This window comes from Pollicipes pollicipes, unplaced genomic scaffold (assembly GCF_011947565.3).
Source record: "Pollicipes pollicipes isolate AB1234 unplaced genomic scaffold, Ppol_2.1 Scaffold_7261;HRSCAF=8764_pilon_pilon_pilon, whole genome shotgun sequence".
Classification (NCBI taxonomy): domain Eukaryota; kingdom Metazoa; phylum Arthropoda; class Thecostraca; order Pollicipedomorpha; family Pollicipedidae; genus Pollicipes; species Pollicipes pollicipes.
In genome coordinates, this window is record NW_023597054.1 from 4,709,140 (window position 1) to 4,728,456 (window position 19,317).

Here is a 19,317-nt window from a genome sequence, read left to right on the forward strand (position 1 = left end):
CGGTGATGACTTGCACTGTGTCGGTGCGCTGTTAAGGCATGAAAGTCGCTCTCCCACGTGCTCACAATACCGGCCGCCGCGTCTTTGGTTACCCAACTTCGCGCATGCCTCGTGATGTGTTCTCTGGGCATGTCCATGTCCGAGTCCGTTTGGCGCCGCCGGCGGCCTCCGTAGTGGCGCGCCGCCCTCAGCCGCGCCCTCCGCGCCGTTGCAGGACCTGTACAAGGACGAGCGGCACGCGCTGGTCACGCGCCAGCTGGCCTACCTGGCCCTGCTGCGCCGCTTCCCGACGGAGCGTTGGTTTCGCATGGCGCTGAGGTGGGCGACGGCCCACCCTTCCGACGCGCTCTCGACGTTCGTGATGCGCCACTTCAAGCGCTTCCCGCGCACCGACCCGCGCCGCGCGCTGACTCGGCGCGTGGCGGCCGCGCTCTCCGTCGACCTGGAAGCCGTCACGGACGGCCTCTTCAACTCGCCGAGCGTGTCGACAGTGCGCGAGCTGCGTCTGGACCGCTGGCTGCAGATGGCGCTGCCGTCGGTGCCGGCGCCCGAGGCCGGCGTGCAGCTGTGGCGGCTGCACGGTGCCTCGTTCCTGCCGCACCTGCTGCTGCTCAACACGACGCTGCGGCTGGGTGGCGGCGGCGCTACGCCGCTGCAGCTGGAGCTGCGCGCCGTTGACTTCGAGCGCTTCTTGCACGACCTGGTGCGCGACCCCGAGTTCGATTTGACGACGGCGCGCGGCGCGCTGCGCGAAGTGGCGCAGGCGGTGCTGGCGGCGTTCGGCGGCTGGTTCGGCGGTGTCAGCTTCGTCAGCGCTTCTGGCGCGGCCGCGCCTGGCCAGCTACGCCTGTCGCCGGACGTCTCCGCCTGGCTACGGCGCCTGTTGCAGGCGTACCAGGCTCGCACAGCGCTGCCCGACGGCCAGCCGCGAGCTGTGCTTACCGTCAGCGTAATGGGCAGTCAGCTGGCGTACCTGACGGCCGATGACGTCATCAGCCGGCTGGAGGCGTTCGACCCGCCGCCAGAGCCCATCCACGTCCTCGGACGCAAGCTTTTCCACTCAGAGACCATCTTTAAATTCCTGGAGGGACAGCACAGGGTGAGCGCCGGCTCCTCTTGAGCTGGATATCCAGGCTTGACTGGCGTGAAGTTTGTCTCTCCACCTCTTATTGTGGATATCTTGCTTGGTTCACACGCGCGCTGGCGAGCGTTGTCTGTGTTCGTTCCGTCATTTTGTGCCCTTCTGCAACATGCAGAATCCATGCCAGGTATAACATTTGTACGCGATGCATTAAACTTGGATATCTTAGCTCATACTGCGCCACATCCATGTCAGACCTGTTGGTGTTTGTTGCCTGAGAAGTTTGCGTGTCAGCGTGTGACGGCGGGCCTGGCGGCGGCAGGTGGCGCTGGCGGTCGGTCTGCCGCTGCAGATGTTCGCGGACGGCACGCTGGCGGCCGGCGCGGCGGCCGAGATCTCCAGCCGCCTCGGCCGGTCCTACCGCAACATGTCGGAGGCGTTCAACGGCGACGCCCAGCTGTCAGCCAGGTGAGGCCAGTGCCGTCGACGCCAGCCCACGTCCCAGACCTGCGCCGATTCACGGCGATTTGGCGACAAGGCCTGGGATTGTCGTCGGATCAGCCCATGTGATCTTATGAAGTGTCGAGCTGGCATTCACCGGTTTTTATTCTCACTGTAGAATGCCCTTGAATGCCATTTGGACGACTGCCGTCGTTCAAGCCTCATCTGACAGTGTCTCGTGACCGCCCCCAGTGTCGGCCTAAGCGTGGTAGTGGGTCTGGAGGTGGCTCTTCCGCCGTTCGCTCGCACCGGCCTCCAGCTCAACTCCACGGCGTACGCGCCGTTCAGTCTGAACGTGTCGTACGCTGTCATGAACAGGACGGTGCGGCTGACGGCGCCAAAACCGGATAGGAAGCGCACGCTGCTGCTGCTCAGGTCGGTCGCCGTGGGCTCGTGAGTCCCCATCCCCGTCTTCATAACGGTGTCTGGGCTTCGGACTGTCGGTCGCCGCCGAGGTTGTCGGGTTGAGCTCTCAGGAGACGGCCTCGTCGGCAACCGAAGTTACAGCGCGGCTGTCACGTCCAGCAGGCAGGGCAGGGCAGGCAGATGACTGGCGCACAGAGCGGGTCTGCGCCGTGCCCGGCGCGGCACACGCGCGCGCCCCGCTGTGTACCGGTGCCGTGTCCGGCGTGAGTCGACGGACGTGAAGGTGCGCTGTGGCGGCGGCCGGCGCTGGCCGTGCTCTGCTGTGGTGAGACGACAGGATGGTCGGCTGCGTCTGCGGCCGTGTGGTGACGTTCCGGCGCTGTTGCAGCCACGGCGCGCAGCTGCGGCAGGGAGAGGCGCTGCGCCCGTCGCCGGCGGCCGACGCGCGCGCCGTCCACTGCCTGCCGCAGGCTGTGTACACGGGCCTGTCGGTGTGTCGTGAGCTGCGCACGGCCGGCCGGCTGGGCCTCACCGCCCCGGTCATCTATCACGTCACGGCCGAGAACACCGAGCAGCAGTGAGTACACGGCGGCCCGCGCTGCAGGACGGCAGCCGGACGAACCTGGGACGAATCAGGTGGCCGCGGACTCACAGACGGACCGACTGACCGACATACCGGCCAACGGACCGGCCTGCCAACACTGGAATATTCGAACCACCGATCGACGCAGCCACCGACTGAGCGGACAGATCAAAAACGCGTGGCTCGGACAGCCGCCTGGCCGGTGACGTGAACAGGCGGACGGATGACCAGCTGGCTGACTGAACAACCAGCTCTCCGGTTCTCCGGGCGCTGCTCAAGCTGCAGCCGATAGCCTTGGAAGTGATGCCGTCATTCGGGATGTGTCACGAGTCACGTCATATGTCACGTGCGGTATGCTGTTGTGAAAGCGGCTGGACCGGGAGCACACCAAGCCATGACCCAGCCTCGTGGCACTGCACCTCAAACCCCCCGGGGGGGAGGGGGGTGCTCCGCTCTGTTGCCACTTCCCTGGGACGGAACGCCCGGCGATGGCTGCTGACGGGCGCGCGGCGCCGGCAGCCCGTTCGACACGTACACGCTGGACGTGTGGACGACGGCGCGCGAGGACGGATACCAGCACGGCGGCCTGGCGCACGTGTACCTGCACCGGCCGGCGGCGCGCGCTGCCGACCTCCGGCTCCGGCTCGGCTTCCGACTGATGCCCATCAACTACAACCCGCTGCTGTTCCACCGCGGTCAGAAGGCCAACACCACGCTGGAGCTGGTAGTAGGAGGTAGGCGGTAGGCGGCGGTCGGGACGAGGCCGGACGGTGTCACGGTGTCCGTCAGCGGCCGAGGCCATGCGGCGTCCGGCCTGCCGGTGGCCCTCGCAGCGCGGTGGGTCTTCTGCTCCATACATCAGAGCGGGAACAGAGACCTGTGGTTATGCTGGTGTCCCGGTGTGTCGAGGACGTTTGCACGATGGTGAGTTGCAATGCTTGAGTCCGAGACTAGATGTGTATTTGTGTTCAGTGCCGAGCTCAGCCGCTCGTATCTTCCGCCGTCAGAAAAACAACACAATGCTGCCATGTATTTGTAGTGTAACAGTGTGGCAAGATGGTGTGTTGGCTCGACATGACGCTGCGCCGTCTGGCCGCGGCCGTTTTCATGCCTGTTTAATGCTGTGTGCATGACGTGGGTTCCAAGCCAGGCTTTTTGATAGGAACCACACTACCTTTATTGTTACCCTGTGCTCGGATCTCCTATTTTTGCTTTTATATTGCCCATTTTTGCTTTTATTTTTGCTTTGATATACTGCGTAGCTGTTTCCTGGCCTGTCCAATGTTTATACTCTACGTGTCTTCAGCGGCTTCCTCTGTGTTGCAGAGGAAGACAAGCCTCTGTGGTATGTGTACCTGATTCGAGCTCACACTGAGCAGGAGGACGTGTTGTTCTCGGAGTCTCGCGGCTGGTTGATGGCGCGCGGCAAGACCTTGCTCAGCGCCGAGATGACGGTGAGTGGGCGCCACCGACGGGCCGGGCGCCGGCGGCCCTCGGCTGGCAGCCCGGCCTCTGTCTGCCGGACAGCGTCACGCGGGCCGTGCCAGTGTCAGACCGCACAGCCGGCCGGGCGGACCTGACGCCCGACGCTCATTCCGTCGGCGATCTGCCGGCGATTTCCCTGCGATCTTCCGTCGTCGAGCGTTATGCCTCGGCCCGCAGATCTGAAAGTGAAGCGTCCGTCCTGTTGTCTGCTGCGCTAACGTGTGTGGTGTGCGCGTGCTGAGTGTACGGTCGATGACGCTCGTGAGACGACCGCCACCTCTGTGTGACCATGACCCCGGTGTGACCTCCCTGTGTGACCGCGACCGGTGTGTCGTGGCCAGCGCGAGCAGCTGCTGCCGTGGCTGGCCCCGACTGGCCGTCGGGACAACCTGTATATCCACCTGATGAGGACGGGCCACCACGTGCGGTACAATCGCCGGTACAGCGCGTGCAGTCGGCCCGATGGCGATGTTCAGTTCTCGGCCGACCTCTCCTACGCCACGTGAGTACCGCCCCTCCCCCCCCCCCCCCCCGCCCCCTGGGTGTCAGACTCGCTCGCCTCTGGTGTCTGCGGGCTCCGGTGTGTTGAGGCGCTGACTTCAGCTCTGCCCGCCGGGTGCGGTGGGTCCGTGTTGCCGCCGGGCTCCGGTGTGTTGAGGCACTTACTACAGCTCTGCCCGCCGGGTGCAGTGGGTCTGTGTTGCCGCCGGGCTCCGGTGTGTTGAGGCGCTGACTGCAGCTCTGCCCGCCGGGTGCAGTGGGTCTGTGTTGCCGCCGGGCTCCGGTGTGCTGAGGCGCTGACTGCAGCTCTGCCCGCCGGGTGCAGGGGGTCGCCGCCGGGCTCCGGTGTGTTGAGGCGCTGACTGCAGCTCTGCCCGCCGGGTGCAGGGGGTCGCCGCCGGGCTCCGGTGTGTTGAGGCGCTGACTGCAGCTCTGCCCGCCGGGTGCAGGGGGTCGCCGCCGGGCTCCGGTGTGTTGAGGCGCTGACTGCAGCTCTGCCCGCCGGGTGCAGGGAGTCGCCGCCGGGCTCCGGTGTGTTGAGGCGCTGACTGCAGCTCTGCCCGCCGGGTGCAGGGGGTCGCCGCCGGGCTCCGGTGTGTTGAGGCGCTGACTGCAGCTCTGCCCGCCGGGTGCAGGGAGTCGCCGCCGGGCTCCGGTGTGTTGAGGCGCTGACTGCAGCTCTGCCCGCCGGGTGCAGGGGGTCGCCGCCGGGCTCCGGTGTGTTGAGGCGCTGACGCCATGTTTGTGTCGCCAGGGCATTCCACAGCGGCCCGCTGCTACGGCTGCTGCCTCCGCAGTTCTACGACGCCGACAAGCAGACGGCCTGGCTGCGGCTGAACCTCAGCCGACAGGTGACGGCCAACGACGAGGTAAGCTGGCCGGCACCGGGCGCCGACCAGCCGGCGTCGGCGGCACAGGCTGCGGCACTGAGGCACCTCACGTTGGATGCGCTCACCGGAGACGATTAGTATAGCGCGTGCCAGATTTCCATAAACTTAAGCCTTGGAGAACACCGAAACGAGAGGAGTACTTTCCCAAGTGTGGCCAAATTAATTCACGGAAGCCTGCTTTGGACGGATGCTGCAAGATAAACTAGCATGGAGCTAATCGCAGTGTTCTCGCGTATGAAGTGGGATTGGCACTGTCCCAACTCCTCGGGCATCCGAATTGCCACATGTGCAGCTGTGGATGCCGTCAGCGGCGCGCCTGCGGTGTGGCCAGCCGGCTCCAGCGCGGCGGCGTGCAGGGGCCGACTGACCCGCCTACGGGCCTGCCGCAGCTGACCGAGGTCAACTGGAGCCACACGGCCAGCGCAGCCACGGTCGGGGTCACACTAGCCGGCCTGCTCAACTGGACAGCGACGGCCGACAGCAGCGCACGGCTGGTGGCCAACCTGAGCTCGCTGGAGACGCGTACCGGCCGCACGCTCATGTACACGGCCGCCAGCGGACGCTACGACCGCCAGATCGAGGTAAGCGCGCGCCATGGGTGACGGGGGGCGGCGGCCGACACATCTGGGCGGGATCTGGCAGCGGTGCACGGGACTCCCTTCAACATTGGCTGTGTTGTTGACGAATTACGCTGATGATGGCCGTGAATGTACTTGCTCGTTATGCTGTATATATTCTCATGATGTCACACTATTGGTCGCTAACGACTAGCTTCCGTCGGAAATATCACTTGTGAGGCTAGGGGAGTAAATTGGCAAAGTACGGATTGCAGCGTGGTACGGAATAAGGACCGTTGACCGTATCGATGTCTGCGTTAGGCTCGTCGGCCGGTCGGCTTGCTCCATCCCGCGCCGTCGTGTCTCGGCAGGGAGGCGTCGTGACTGATGGGCTACAGGCGGCGCTGAGCTACCCGGGCACCCAGTACGAGGGCCGGCTGCGACTGGACCGGCAGCCGGCCGGCCAGCTGACGGCCAACGCCAGCCTGGAGCGCCGCGCCGGCTGGCAGAGCCGGCTGACGGCTGCGCTGGAGCCGACGCAGCCGGCGCCCGGCCGCCGCCTCACCGCCACCCTCTACCTCCCCGGCGACGAGCTGCGGCTGCGCAGCGAGTTCAGCGCGACGCCGCGGCCCCGGCCCTGGCGCAGCTGGTACAGGTGCGCCCTCTGCTTCCGCTGCTAGGCGCTGGAGGCCGGCGCCGTGCGCGTGGTTACGGGGAGGGGACGCGATTGCCGGACACCGCGGGATGGGCACTGTCCTGTGTCATGAGCCGTCAGCTTGGAGCCACCATGATATGGCAGAGAGGCGCCACTCACCGTGGACCTGTGAAGACCGGCCGGAGTGTGGGGCCGGTGGGCCGTGCTCTGTTCTCTCTGGCGCTCTGCCGGCCGCCACGGCTCCGCCCTGCCACGCTGCGGCCTCCGGCAGGGACGACTACTCGTTCAACCAGAGCTCGCGGCTGTGGTGGTCGCGGCACGACCTGGAGCTGAGTTCTCGCCTGGAGGCGGACAACAGCGCCTCCGCGCTGCAGGTGTACGCCGACCTGGCGCTCAACCGGCCGGCTGTGAGCGCGGCCGCCCGGCTTGACTGGGACCGGCGCCGGCGGCTCTGGAGCTCGGACGTCTCGCTGGCGTCGCCGGCACTCCGCTTCAACAGCACCGCCACGTCCAGCGGTGAGTGGAGCCGCGGCGGCGGATGGCGCGCCATTGTAGCCGAAGCGTGAAGCGCCAGCCTCTATCAGCTCTGCTTCTTGCCGTTTGTAGGTTTGCGTTGCACTGAACGCAGCGTGTTGATAGGGTTTGGAGTTTCGTGTGTCACTGTTAGAGTCGTTCGGAGCTGGAATGCCGCGTGTTCGGTATGACTGGCGTCGGTGAGCCAGCTCCAGGTGAGGTGTGGAGACCGCTCACGACAGGACAGTTGGCTGAGCCTGGTCCCTCGGCCCCGAGCCGTGAGCCGTGGTCCCTCGGTCCGGAGCCGTGAGCCGTGGTCCCTCGGTCCGGAGCCGGCCGTGACGGCCCGCTCGCCTGCCGCAGAGGTCGGCTTAGCCGGCATGGAGCGCACCATCACACAGAGCTCGGCGTCGCCTGTCTGGGACCTGCTCGACCACCAGCTGCAAGGTAAGGCTCGACTGGGCCGCCGCTCCCAGGGATCACGCCAAGCCGCCCCTGCGGCTGCGCGCCAAGGTAAGGCTCGACTGGGTCGCCGCTCCCAGGGATCACACCAGGCCGCCCCTGCGGCCTCGCGCCAAGGTGCTAGGGCGCCGCACCTGTCGGCTGCGGTGTTGGGGGAATTCCACAACGCGATTGATGGGCCGTTTGTCGCGTTGGCGTGTGTGAGGCGTGGCTGCTGTGCCGGCCGTGCGTGGCCTGGCCCGGTAGGGTGCCGACCGCGCCGCCGTTGTAGGCAGTCGTGTGCGAATGTGCGTGTGCGTGCGTGTGTGCGTGCTAAGTGATGCCTTGCGGTGAGCTGGCGTCAATGCGTTTGCCAGTTACGTGTCAGTTGCCCAGCGTGTCGGGTGTGAGAGTCCGCCGTGGTGTTTCCAGGTACTGTGCGCACCGACTGCCTCAACTGCTCGACTCGCCAGCGAGATCTGGACCTGAAGCTGGAGCACAAGTGGCTGCGCCTGCGTTCGTCCTCCAGCCGACAGCTGGACGACAGTGGCGCCGCCGCCGGAGGCGTGCAGAAGCTCGACATCCAGCTGGACAGCACGGTAGGCCATTGGCGCACATACTGACCGCCGATTGTTTCGCGTCTGTGTGGGCCGTAAGGTGATCGTCCCGCCATGCACCGTGACTGTGTTGCCCTGCCATGCCGTGAGATGGGTTGACCTCGTCCGGCCCCACCAGGGCAGCGCGCGGCCGGCGTGCTGTGCGCGCCTGGCGCCGCGGCGAATGTTAACAAGTGCTGCCTGCCGCCACAGGCGGACTTCCTGCCGTCGATGAGCTGCAAGCTGCGGCCGGATGGGGACCTGCACCTGGCGCTGACACTGCCTGCCCTCGGGCCGCCGCCCAAACTGGACGTCCGCTACACGCTGAAGCCGCCCAGCAGGTGGCAGAAAGTGAGCTGCCAGACACTGGCCTTGTGCGGTGAAACGACTATCCGGTTTTGGAGCTAGTCCGCTTATTTTCCAGCGCTCGTCTGTCAGCCTGTCCGCGATTCTTTAGCCAGGTGCACAGCACAGACAATTGCACGGGCTGTGTTGAAGTTAGCTCCTTACGTCGGATCCAACCTACGTGGCGGTACACGACATACAGCTACGCTCGTCCTATACTGGGATCTCTCACAGCACGCGCAGAAGCGGGCGTGTTTCGGAGTTATTTTGGTGTCATGACTTTTTGGCATGCTGTATTGTATGCGCCGGATGGCATCGACTACGTCCCGATTGTGCGGAACGACGCTGCCTGGGTAATGGGTCCGAGTGGCTCCTGGGTGTTGAAGAGCTTGCAATGTAAACACAGATGGACCTGGGGTCATGTGTCTCGCTGTCCTGATGAGCCTTGAGGTCAACAGGAGTGTAATTTGATAGGAATCGTTCCAAATTCGCAAGAGGTAGGAGAAAATGTGACGCCTCCATCCTCCTTCCGTTGTGCGAAGGTAGCCACGCGTCTCTCAGCTGAGGTCACCGCCATACCGTTCAGACGGTAGTGAATACTGCTCGTTGGCGGCAGCGTCACCAGCGCCGACGGTCTCGCTTTTTTGCGTAACGAAGCGAGCGAACCTCTTCTTTGGTCTCGTTGCCGGTTGCGTTATTTGGTTTTGCTATACTTTGGATGGGCTTGGTTTTTATGAATATTTTGGGTACATTGACCATGGCCAAATGCGGTGATACATGTGCCAGTTACACGTCAACACGCGCGCCGAGCGCGGCGTCGGCGTCTGTCTGGCCGTCTTCTCGTGCCTGCCGGGTGACGGCCGGATCTGACGGCTGCAGGTGTTTGTGCGCGCCCTGGAGGTGGACATCAGCGACGGCCGGCGCGGCCGACCGGTGCCGGCGCTCCGGCTCTCCCTAGAAACCACGCCCGCAGACCCGTCTCGGCTCAGCGCCGAGCTGGAGGCGCAGCCGTCGCTCTGGTTGGCGGCCGGCTCGGCGCTCGTGCAACGTCTGCGGGCGACGGTGGGCGAGGCGCGGCGCGCCCTGCTCCGGCCCGACTACGGCCTCAACGTGCTGCTGCGTCCGCTCACCGGCACTGACACGCTCGCCGACTGGCTATACACGCTGCCCGCCAAGGTGCCAACGCTACGGAGCCGACGACTCGGTGCAGCACGGGCCTTCGTTTCGCTGTTGTGGATGTGTATTTGTCAGGGCTGAAGTACGGGACGTAATTCGGCGACGGACTTAATTGCTTGGTCTCCATTCTACGATTGCTTGGAATCTTTATCTCGACACCATTGTGGAGCACACCATGGAAAAAGACGCCACTCACCAGCCAAAGTCACATCACCATTCTGTGTGAAAGCTGACACGACTAGGGTCTAGCTCAACCGGGTGCCGTGATGTGCAATCTCACTGAGGTGAACGCACGTAGTATTTCGGCCCCGACTCACGACATTGCATGTCTGACCTGGTGTATGCCACTGATCTGGGCTTCGGCCTCCAGACCCACTGTAGTTCATCAGACCGGCGATGCCATCGGTCGCCTTCAGCAACGGTCTTGCTCCTCAGCTGGCGGCGGCCGGCACTTGGCTGCGCGGCCGCGTGGCGGCGCTGCTGTCGCCCTGGCGCTCGGTCACCGGGCCGCTGTACGAGACGGCGCGGCGGGTGGCGTCGGCCATCGGCGGCTTCCTGCGGCCGGTCACGGCCGGACTCCGCCAGCGCGCCAGCGGTATGTTTGTCGGCCGAGCGGCGCCGACCGTCGGCAGCTTCTCAGCCGTGTGCTCTCACCCCACGCACCTCACGCTGGCTGGCTCGCCCTCACGCTGACCGCTGGCGGCACGCGGCCCCGCCCGGCTCTGTGCGCCGCCGGCCGGCTGATCGCTGTATCGACCCCCCCAGCCGACAGGACGGGCGCCGCCGAGCCCACGCCGACCGTGGCGCCCGGCCACCTTCCACCGGCAGCGGCTGCCGCCGGCTCCAGCAGACATGCTTAGCTCGCTGCCTCTCAGTCCGTCCTCCCACCCCCGCCTACTCCCGCCTCCACGCCGACCGTAGCGCCCGGCCACCTTCCACCGGCAGCGGCTGCCGCCGGCTCCAGCAGACGTGCTTAGCTCGCTGCCTCTCTCAGTCCGTCCTCCCACCCCCGCCCGCTCCCGCTTCCACGCCGACCGTGGCGCCCGGCCACCTTCCACCGGCAGCGGCTGCCACCGGCTCCAGCAGACGTGCTTAGCTCGCTGCGTCTCAGTCCGTCCTCCCACCCCCGCCCACTCCCGCCTCCACGCCGACCATGGCGCCCGGCCACCTTCCACCGGCATCGGCTGCCTCCGGCTCCGGCAGATGTGCTTAGCTCGCTGCCTCTCTCAGTCCCTCCTCCCACCCCCGCCCACTCCCGCCTCCACGCCGTTAGCGTCGCGGCCCCGCTGCCCCTCGCTCTTTCCTGTGGCCAGCTATCGATCGAGTCCCTCATCCCAGCCACTCTGTCCATATTCCCCTTTTATTGGTCGTTTCAGGACCTTCTTTGGTGTCGGTGTCCTCACGTGCAGTTTTGCTCTCCTTCACTCTTTTCTCCACTTCTGTCTCACCATCCATTTTCTCTTCGTCCCTCGCTTTGTCTCTCACGGTATCTGCATCACTGCCTATATATTGGTGTGCGGTGTTTTGCTCTGCTATGCTCCCTCCGGCTGGCATACCCAGGCTCTTCCACAAACCACTCACCATTCGCTGACCCGCCACCCACCTGGCTTTACAGAGGCTTACAGGAAGGGAGCCGACGAAATGGCGCGTGGGCCCAGCCTGAAAGGTGCGTGCACACCTCTCGTCACACCGCGGAAGGCAGATCTGATCTAGAGACTGTCTGGCTGATGTCAAGAACTGGACATTGAGGCCGAGCTGCATCGGCAACAGCTTGTCAAAACGCCTAATCCTCCAGTCGACTTCCAGTGGACCTAGTCTTTTTTATAGACGCGCACATGCCATGCCGTCATCAATGAATGCTGTAAAGCGATTACGTTGTATTACTAATGAGGTGTTGCTCGACTTCAGACCGCCCCGCATTCGTACTGCTTCTGCAGCAGTCTCAGATAGAGAAGGAACGTCATTGTTCTGTGAACTCTCAGAAAGAGAAGGAACGCCATTGTTCTGTCAACTCTCAGATAGAGGAGGAACGCCATTGTTCTGTCAACTCTCAGATAGAGGAGGAACGCCATTGTTCTGTCAACTTTTGAGGATCAGCCTTTTGCAGTTTGGTGGCCTGCTTTTCCGGCTCACGTGCCACCCAAAAATAGAATGTTGGAAGCTACTTCGATTTGTTTGCAGACCGTACAGTTGCCAGACATGTGACGTGTCGGTTCAGTGTAGCGTGTCTGTAATGAATACCGCCTACCCTCAAAGCGGTTAAATTCACAGTTTGTCCTCCGCACCTACAGAAAGGACCAGGTACGACTCTTCATTCACCCTTCCCTCCAGCGTACAGAAATAGGACGAAATGTTTCTGGGGACTACTTTCCGCACCCACGTACTCTTCTCACTGCATCGCACCTCATGGCGCAATAAGCAGCCACTGCATGGCTGTGCTTTCCAGCTGAATGATGGCTTTCCTTGTGCGCATCGCCCGTAGCCAGACTTATGAATGGTTTCTTCTTGTCTTTTGAGTTTAAGACGGGATTGATGGCAAACATGCTCCCGATGTCATGATGTGTGGTGCAAAGCCGTAAATGAAGATTTTGAGAGGCAGACTTCCATCAAGGCAGACAAAAAAAAAGCAGCGACCGCACCACACCAATAACCAGCCGCCACAATTTGAGGATCTTTTGACTCGAAATGAGCTGCGGGCCTGTCCAGTGTGTTCCGTGCCAGCGCTCACGAGGGCTGCACTGCAGCGGTGTTGCTCGCAACGCGCGGGTAACTGGCGCGCGCGTCACGACCGTGCTGTGACGGGCGCGGCCCGCCGGCAGAACGTGCGCTGGGCCTGCTGCCGCCGGAGGTCATGGGTCAGCTGATGCAGCGGCTCAATCAGATGATAGCCAGCGGCCTGCAGCGGCTGCCGTTCCAGGTGCAGCGCACCACGCGCGGTAACCGCACGCGCATCGAGCTCACCGAGCTGCCCGACTACGCCAACGTGGAGGTGAGCCGACGGCGGCGCCCTAGCGTGCCGCGCTGGCGGCTTCGGAGAACTGATGCAGCGGTGCCAACTGATGCAGTGGTGCCGACTGATGCAGTGGTGCCGACTTCGTGTCCTGTTTCAGGTGGCGTGGGGTTTGTTCCGCGCCATAGCCTGATTGTTAAGCGTGTCGTTTTTCGTATACCGTTACCGAAGAGCAGGCAACGGTATGCAAAAGTCGCGGCACTCCCAGCTAGGAAGAGGAAACAAACGTAAAAAAGCAGGCGAGGAAGTGGTGCAGACCCGGCCGTAGTCGTGTTACGCAATGGTTCATGTGTTGTGTTGCTTATGTGTCGAATCCCAGGGTGCCCGTTCAGCCCGTTTTAGTCTTTCTTTACGTGAATGTGTGTCTTGTGTGGCCTTGCCTGTGTACTGGTTGCGCCCCTGCTGTAGCCAGCGTGTGTGCTGTCTCGGCCTGGCTGCGCCCCGACGCTGACACTTGTGGCGTGTTTCAGACTGTGTGGAACCTGAGCGCCCTGGTGCGGGCCCGGCTGCGGCAGCCGTCGGTGCTGAGCGAGCTGATGGCTCGGCCCGATGACCGCCGCCCGCTGGCTGCCCTCTGGCGCGACGGACGCGTGCTCGCGCTGGACGGCCGCTCGTTCGTGCTGCCCGGTGCGTAGTGGGCCGGCCGTTCACGGGCACTGGCGGACGGCCCTGTGCGCTGGCGGTGCTCAGGCCGCTCGTTCGTGCTGCCTAGTGCGTAGTGGGCCGGCCGTTCACGGGCACTGGCGGACGGCCCTGTGCGCTGGCGGTGCTCAGGCCGCTCGTTCGTGCTGCCCGGTGCGTAGTGGGCCGGCCGTTCACGGGCACTGGCGGACGGCCCTGTGCGCTGGCGGTGCTCAGGCCGCTCGCCGGTCGGCGCCGAGTCGCTGGCTCGGTTCTCAGGCCCGTGGTTGACGCGTGTTTGTCATCGCACCGACTCACTCTCGCTGGTCGCCAGTGGAGTCTCTTACAACACTGTGTATTTGGTGGTATCATATTTCACCAGTTGAGGTGTTTTACCAAGCTATTATGTTGCTGTTTTTGAGGTGTCTCAGTCGTTTTGAGCCGTTTTGAAGATAGCAGGCGTTGCTGGTAGGGGCTGGTGTGCGCTCCACGCTTCAGATCGTCACCAGATGCTGTACTGCCCGACTGTCGTGCTCGTGTGACGGCGCCGTTGTCTGCGCGCTCTGGACGGCCGGCGTGCCCGGTGCGCTCCCGCGTGACGTTCGGTGTGTTCCGCGGGCAGCTGTGGACGGCTGCGTCCACTTGCTGCTGGCCGACGTGGAGCAGCGAGGCTTCTCTGTCCTCCGATCGGCCCGCCATCTGGTGATGACTTTTCCAGACTGCAACGTTGTAGTCAACGAGGGAGGACACGCCCACGTGGAATGGTTCAACGCGTCCCTTCCAAAACACTTGTGAGTTTTCCAAATTGTTGTAGTGAGCAATTCACATATATATATATATATATATATATATATATATATATATATAATCTGCCACGTATGTGTGTACTGTGGTATGAGATGCCGTCCGTGAAGCACGATACCACCAAGCGGGCAGCGCATGGTCGCAAAGCGCGCGTTATGACTCGGTAGTGAGCTGGGCCTGCGCTGACCGGTGTGCGCGCGCCCGCAGGCGGACTGAGGTGCGGCTGGACGGTGGCCGGCTGCTGGCGCGCTCGTCGTTCGGCCTGCAGGCCGACCTGGAGCCGGGCTGCGGCGCCGTGCTGCTCAGGCTGGACCCGTGGATGGCGTCGCGCACCGCCGGCCTGCTGGCCGCCTCCGGTGAGCGGCGGCCTGGCCCGGCTGTCGGCCCCACCAGCCGGCGCCGACGGAGCCGTGGCCGTCGGCGCCGGCCGACTACGGATACAGTGAAGTCCGCCCCATGTGCCATGTGGATGTTGTAGGACGCATATGGTACATGTTCGATTTGCCCGTGTGTGCAAATCCCGACTTCGGTGTCATCGCGTTCGGGGTTGTCTGTTGGTTATGATCGGCGGTCTGCGCTCTGCACGTGGTCCTCGCTGCGGGACGCCCCCGTCGCCGACTGCTTGAGATGAGATGATTTGGCTGGCGACCCCATCGCCCCGTGGCCGGCGCTTTGTTGACACCAGCCGTGCTCGGCCTCCGTCAGACAACCGGGACGGCTGGCAGCTGTCGGCGGCGTGGCGCCGCTTCGGCCTGGAGCCTGAGGAGAGCTGTCCGACGCCGGACCAGCCGGCCGGCCCGACGCTCCACTTCGACTCGTGCGGCTCCATCCAGACGGCCGAGTGTGTGCGGCTGACCGGGCTGGAGCGGGCCGCCCGCCAGCACCGGCCGCCCTGCGGTGAGAGCCGTGCCGACGGCCGTGTGACGGTGCCAGAGCCGGCGCCTGTCGGCCGAGCAGGTGGCCCAGAGGCGTCGTTGACGCGGCTCCTGTTGCCAATTCAGTTAGACTGGGGTTTGTCTGGTAGTCTGTGTTACCGTGACATACCTGTGGCGGGCGGATGTCGCCTGTTCCTGTCCCAATTCATTTGCTATATATCTGTTCGCCCGGTGACCGCGTACCTGTTTGCCATCTACTGTTCTTGCGCGGTAGCGTTTACACGCTTGGTCACGTAAGACAGCGGGACGTCCCGCCCAGTGCCGGTGACTGACGCGCGCCGCCTCCGCAGTCGCGCCCGAGCCGGTGCCGTGGCGGCTGAGCCAGTCGGGCCCAGAGGCCGACAGCCCGCCGGTGCGGGTGCTGCTGGCCGTGGCCGACCCGACGGTGGACGCCGACGCCGTACGCCGACTGGCCGAGGTGCTGCAGCGCCAGCTGACCGAGCTGGGCCAGCGCGCCGTCCAGTTCGCGCTGGTGGCCGACGGACGGGCTGACGCACGGTGAGAGACGGGCTGACGCACGGTGAGGGACGGGCTGACGCACGGTGAGAGACGGGCTGACGCACAGTGAGAGACGGGCTGAAACACGGTGGGGGACGGGCTGACGCACGGTGAGAGACGAGCTGACGCGCGGTGAGAGACGGGCTGACGCACGGTGAGAAACGGGCTGACACACGGTGAGAGACGGGCTGACGCACGGTGAGGGACGGGACGCGGCTGACCGCCCGCACCGGCGCCGGGGTGGGTCGTGTTCGCCGCTGTGTACCGCAGCCCGGCCAGGTGCCGGCCAGCTGGTGGGATAGCAGCTGAAGCGAGTGCTTAGCTGTGAGCACGGTTCACGGTACATCCATCCGGGACAGGCTGATTGAGTCATTTGCTCCTGGCGCCGGCTGTCCCAGTGGGTGCTGCTCTTTTTCACCGATAGTAGCTATGCTTCCAGTGATGATGCGTGGACATGCGTCCATCCTCCGCCGTCGTACGTGACTGGTCTGGAGTCGTGTCAGGATGCCCCATTGAACTTCCGTCTCCCTGCGTCGCCGGTGTGTACACGCCAGATAGTCGACCTCGGCTCTTGTGACCGCAGGCCGGTGTGGGTGGACTCCCCGGCGGCGCTGCAGCTGGAGGGCAGCAAACTGCCGTCAGCAGACCTGGTGCGCAGCCTGCAACGGGCCATGAGCGGCCACCCGTTCCCGCCGGAGGTGGCGTACCGCATCCTCGTCGTCTTCGCGCCCTCTGACCAGGTCCGGACCGCGAGCCTGTGCTGCGCGCGCCGACGCCCCAGGATCATTGGAGGCTGAGCGAAGAGCAGATGCCCGGCGCAGTCGGCGTGATCGCGGGAGGAAGGCTGTCTTCGTTTGATGCGGTGCCAGATTTGGCGAGAGTCCCTTTCGGATTTGTTCCTGTTTTTTAACAGGAAGTGTCGCATTGCCGCGTATGCGGGTGGCGCATCTCATTGGCTAATGTATAGGTCGGCCGGCCTCACTTGACGCGTGGGTTGACCGCCGCCAGGAACAGGCGGCTCTTGTGTGCCGGAGGCGTTGTGTGTCTGCTGCCTGGGCTGGTGTCCGACCGGCGGCTGCCTCTGTCTACTGTTGTTCTGTCTGCTGTTGTCTGGCTGCTGTTCGTCAGCTGAGGACGCTCTCGGCCGCGGCAGGTGCGTGGAGGCGCCTCGCTGACCGGACTGCGGCGTCAGCTGTGGCGCCGCCGCGTCACCGTACACCTGGTGACGCCCCTGACGCGCTACCCGCTGCTGGACGCGCCCCTGCATGGCGTGACCAGCCACGGCCGCGGCCTGACCGCCAACATGAGCCGCCAACTCAGCCTGCCCCGACACCAGGTGAGGCGGACCCGCCCCCCCCCCCCCCCCCCCCTGTGCTGCACTGTGGTGTGCGCGCCGTGGCATCGGGGTCGGTTCGGCCTCTGCGCGGTCTGTCGGGTGGGGGCGGACGATTACTCTGCGCCCGCTGCTGTGCTGGTTGGTGTCGCTGAGGACTGGCAGGCTGTGCTGGTTGGTGTCGCTGAGGGCGGGGCAGGCTGTGCTGGTTGGTGTCGCTGAGGGCGGGGCAGGCTGTACTGGCTGGTGTCGCTGAGGGCGGGGCAGGCTGTGCTGGTTGGTGTCGCTGAGGACGGGCAGGCTGTGCTGGTTGGTGTCGCTGAGGGCGGGGCAGGCTGTGCTGGTTGGTGTCGCTGAGGGCGGGGCAGGCTGTACTGGCTGGTGTCGCTGAGGGCGGGGCAGGCTGTGCTGGTTGGTGTCGCTGAGGACGGGCAGGCTGTGCTGGTTGGTGTCGCTGAGGGCGGGGCAGGCTGTGCTGGTTGGTGTCGCTGAGGCCGGGGCAGGCTGTGCTGGTTGGTGTCGCTGAGGCCGGGGCACGCTGTGCTGGTTGGTGTCGCTGAGGACGGGGCAGGCTGTACTGGTTGGTGTCGCTGAGGACGGGGCAGACTGTGCTGGTTGGTGTCGCTGAGGACGGGGCAGGCTGAGGCCTACCCCGTCCGCCTGCCTGCCTGCCGACCGGCCCCACTGATGCCGGTCGGCAGGCAGTGCGCTGTAACGCGGCTTTCCGCGTCGATGAATGCCTGCCGACCCACGCGACGTGCGTTATCCGTGCGGCGGGCCAACGCTGAGCGTGTCGGGCGATGTTGCCGCCGCATTGCTGTGTGCACTGTGTGCCCGGTGCGCGTGCGCTGCCGCTGATGCCCCTCCTTCGGCGCCAGGGTGACCTGGGTCAGCTGGTAGTGGACTCGGCGGGCGCAGTCTGGGACTCGGCCCTGCTGGTCCAGCCGGCCGGCGTCACGTCAGCGCTGCTGGCCGACGCCGTCTGGCAGCAGGTCGCCAAAGCGGTCAGTGGACAACGCCGCCCAGCAGAATGCTACATCACTCGCCTCACCTCATTGCAACAGCCATCAAATAATGGGCACACGAGCGCGTTATGATGGCTTTGGCAGGCAACCGATATTTGATTGTTGTGATGTTGATAGTATAATGTGACGCTTCTGTCTCCAGCTGTCATGGGCCTTCTGTGATGATGTGTTTGTTTTGTTTGGTGGGGGGGGGGGGGGGGGGGGAGGGGTGGAGGTCTATCTTGACCTCGCGTGTCCCCATCGACTTTGTCTGAGCTGTCGTTCCGGTGGTCCTCGCCCCAACAGACGGGGTTCACCGATGGATGCCCCCGCTTGTGACCCCCACGGTCGCCGTGTCTGTAACGAGGCGTGCCTCGTGCGGCCGCCGCGCCGCTGACCGGCCGTCCGGCGCGCTGCTCTCGCCAGGAGCCGGGCCCGCCACTGCCGGAGCCGGCCGTGCTGGCGGGCGGCCAGGAGGCGCGGACGGCGCCGCCGCCGGGCGCTGCGGCTCGCGTGCCGGCCGCCCCCTGGCCGGCGCTGCTGCTGCTCTGTCTGCTGCCGCGGCGCCTGCCGTGATCTCACAACGCTGCCGCAGTCGCCGCAGCCGCACGTCTTCTCTTCAGTCTCGTCGTCCTCCTCCAGCAACGCCAGTCGGTCCCCGGAGGACGTACGCCGTGTCCTCCGGGGACCGACTGGCGTTATTGCATCCACTAGTCGATCGCCGACTCGTCGGCCTCCGGACCCTGCTACTGACGGCACCGTAGGGTCTCCACGAAGCCGGTAGGGTATTATATTGGTGATTGTGTTACCTCGGGTCCAGTCGTGTTAGGCATATGACATACGGCAATGTTCAGCCGGGCTGTGTTCTGTTGCGGAAGCCTGAGACACGCTGTGCGCTACAAGTTCCACGTCCACGTGAAAGTTGGTTTGCCGCGTTTGCTGTTGGAATGGCCTTGCCGTGTAAGAGCAGTATTCCAGCTGGGAATTGCGGACCGGATGACCCATAGACGAGGCGCGTCGGAGCGCGGCCAGAGGCCGGCGTCGGATACAGAACCTGTGTTGGCCCTTGCGCCGGCATGAACTCCTCTCGACTGGGCTGTGTTGCGGTATTGCGACCGCGCCTTGGTCTCACGGACCCGATGAACGGCTTCCGGTGTGGAGTCGATAGTCCAGGAAGGAAGTCATTGGTCGTAGGTTCACCAACCAACCGCTAGCTCCTATCAGCCAAGCAAACCGTAGCCAAAGAGTGTAGACGTGCCGGGCGCCGAAAATTCTGAACTTGTTTGAGTGGATGACTCTGCCTAGGGCTGGCCGGAGTCCGGTCCTCAGTATGGGTGCGGATGTACGTGGCGGATGGCTGCCGTGGTTCGCAATGTCCGTCTTTGAGTGACTGCGAGCAAGGACGGTGTTCTGCTGGCCCGC

The 19,317-nt window shown here is 64.5% G+C and overlaps 2 protein-coding genes across 2 annotated transcripts in view; both read left to right on the plus strand.

Moving 5' to 3' along the window:
• LOC119112676 (apolipoprotein B-100) overlaps positions 1-10,383 on the plus strand; it is a 47,332-nt gene extending 36,949 nt beyond the window's left edge. Inside the window, exons 14-29 of the mRNA XM_037236921.1 lie at positions 215-1,099; positions 1,404-1,549; positions 1,775-1,957; positions 2,337-2,525; positions 3,051-3,265; positions 3,858-3,985; positions 4,358-4,518; positions 5,272-5,457; positions 5,829-5,988; positions 6,336-6,415; positions 6,891-7,026; positions 7,465-7,579; positions 8,006-8,172; positions 8,383-8,520; positions 9,394-9,690; positions 10,276-10,383. Of these exons, the coding sequence (XP_037092816.1) occupies positions 215-1,099; positions 1,404-1,549; positions 1,775-1,957; positions 2,337-2,525; positions 3,051-3,265; positions 3,858-3,985; positions 4,358-4,518; positions 5,272-5,457; positions 5,829-5,988; positions 6,336-6,415; positions 6,891-7,026; positions 7,465-7,579; positions 8,006-8,172; positions 8,383-8,520; positions 9,394-9,690; positions 10,276-10,383 (3,294 nt within the window). The remainder of the gene's footprint in view (positions 1-214; positions 1,100-1,403; positions 1,550-1,774; positions 1,958-2,336; positions 2,526-3,050; positions 3,266-3,857; positions 3,986-4,357; positions 4,519-5,271; positions 5,458-5,828; positions 5,989-6,335; positions 6,416-6,890; positions 7,027-7,464; positions 7,580-8,005; positions 8,173-8,382; positions 8,521-9,393; positions 9,691-10,275) is intronic.
• Positions 10,384-11,050: 667 nt separating this feature from the next.
• LOC119112679 (uncharacterized) lies at positions 11,051-18,679 on the plus strand. The gene is made up of 13 exons (XM_037236925.1): positions 11,051-11,356; positions 12,510-12,679; positions 13,171-13,306; positions 13,475-13,495; positions 13,944-14,112; positions 14,333-14,481; positions 14,831-15,022; positions 15,351-15,558; positions 16,142-16,298; positions 16,712-16,894; positions 17,770-17,895; positions 18,322-18,344; positions 18,673-18,679. The coding sequence occupies exons 1-13, from the start codon at positions 11,332-11,334 to the stop codon at positions 18,677-18,679; spliced, it is 1,566 nt and encodes a 521-aa protein (XP_037092820.1). The 5' UTR covers positions 11,051-11,331.
• Positions 18,680-19,317: the final 638 nt, after the last annotated feature.

What these genes read in the sequence shown, in the direction of transcription:
- LOC119112679 (XM_037236925.1), top strand. Translation starts at nt 11,332, where the DNA reads ATGGCGCGTGGGCCCAGCCTGAAAG. An exon ending in ACGCGTGCTCGCGCTGGACG is followed by an intron (nt 13,307 to 13,474) that starts GCCGCTCGTTCG and finishes GGCGGTGCTCAG; the next exon opens with GCCGCTCGTTCGTGCTGCCC. An exon ending in CCAGCACCGGCCGCCCTGCG is followed by an intron (nt 15,023 to 15,350) that starts GTGAGAGCCGTG and finishes CCGCCTCCGCAG; the next exon opens with TCGCGCCCGAGCCGGTGCCG.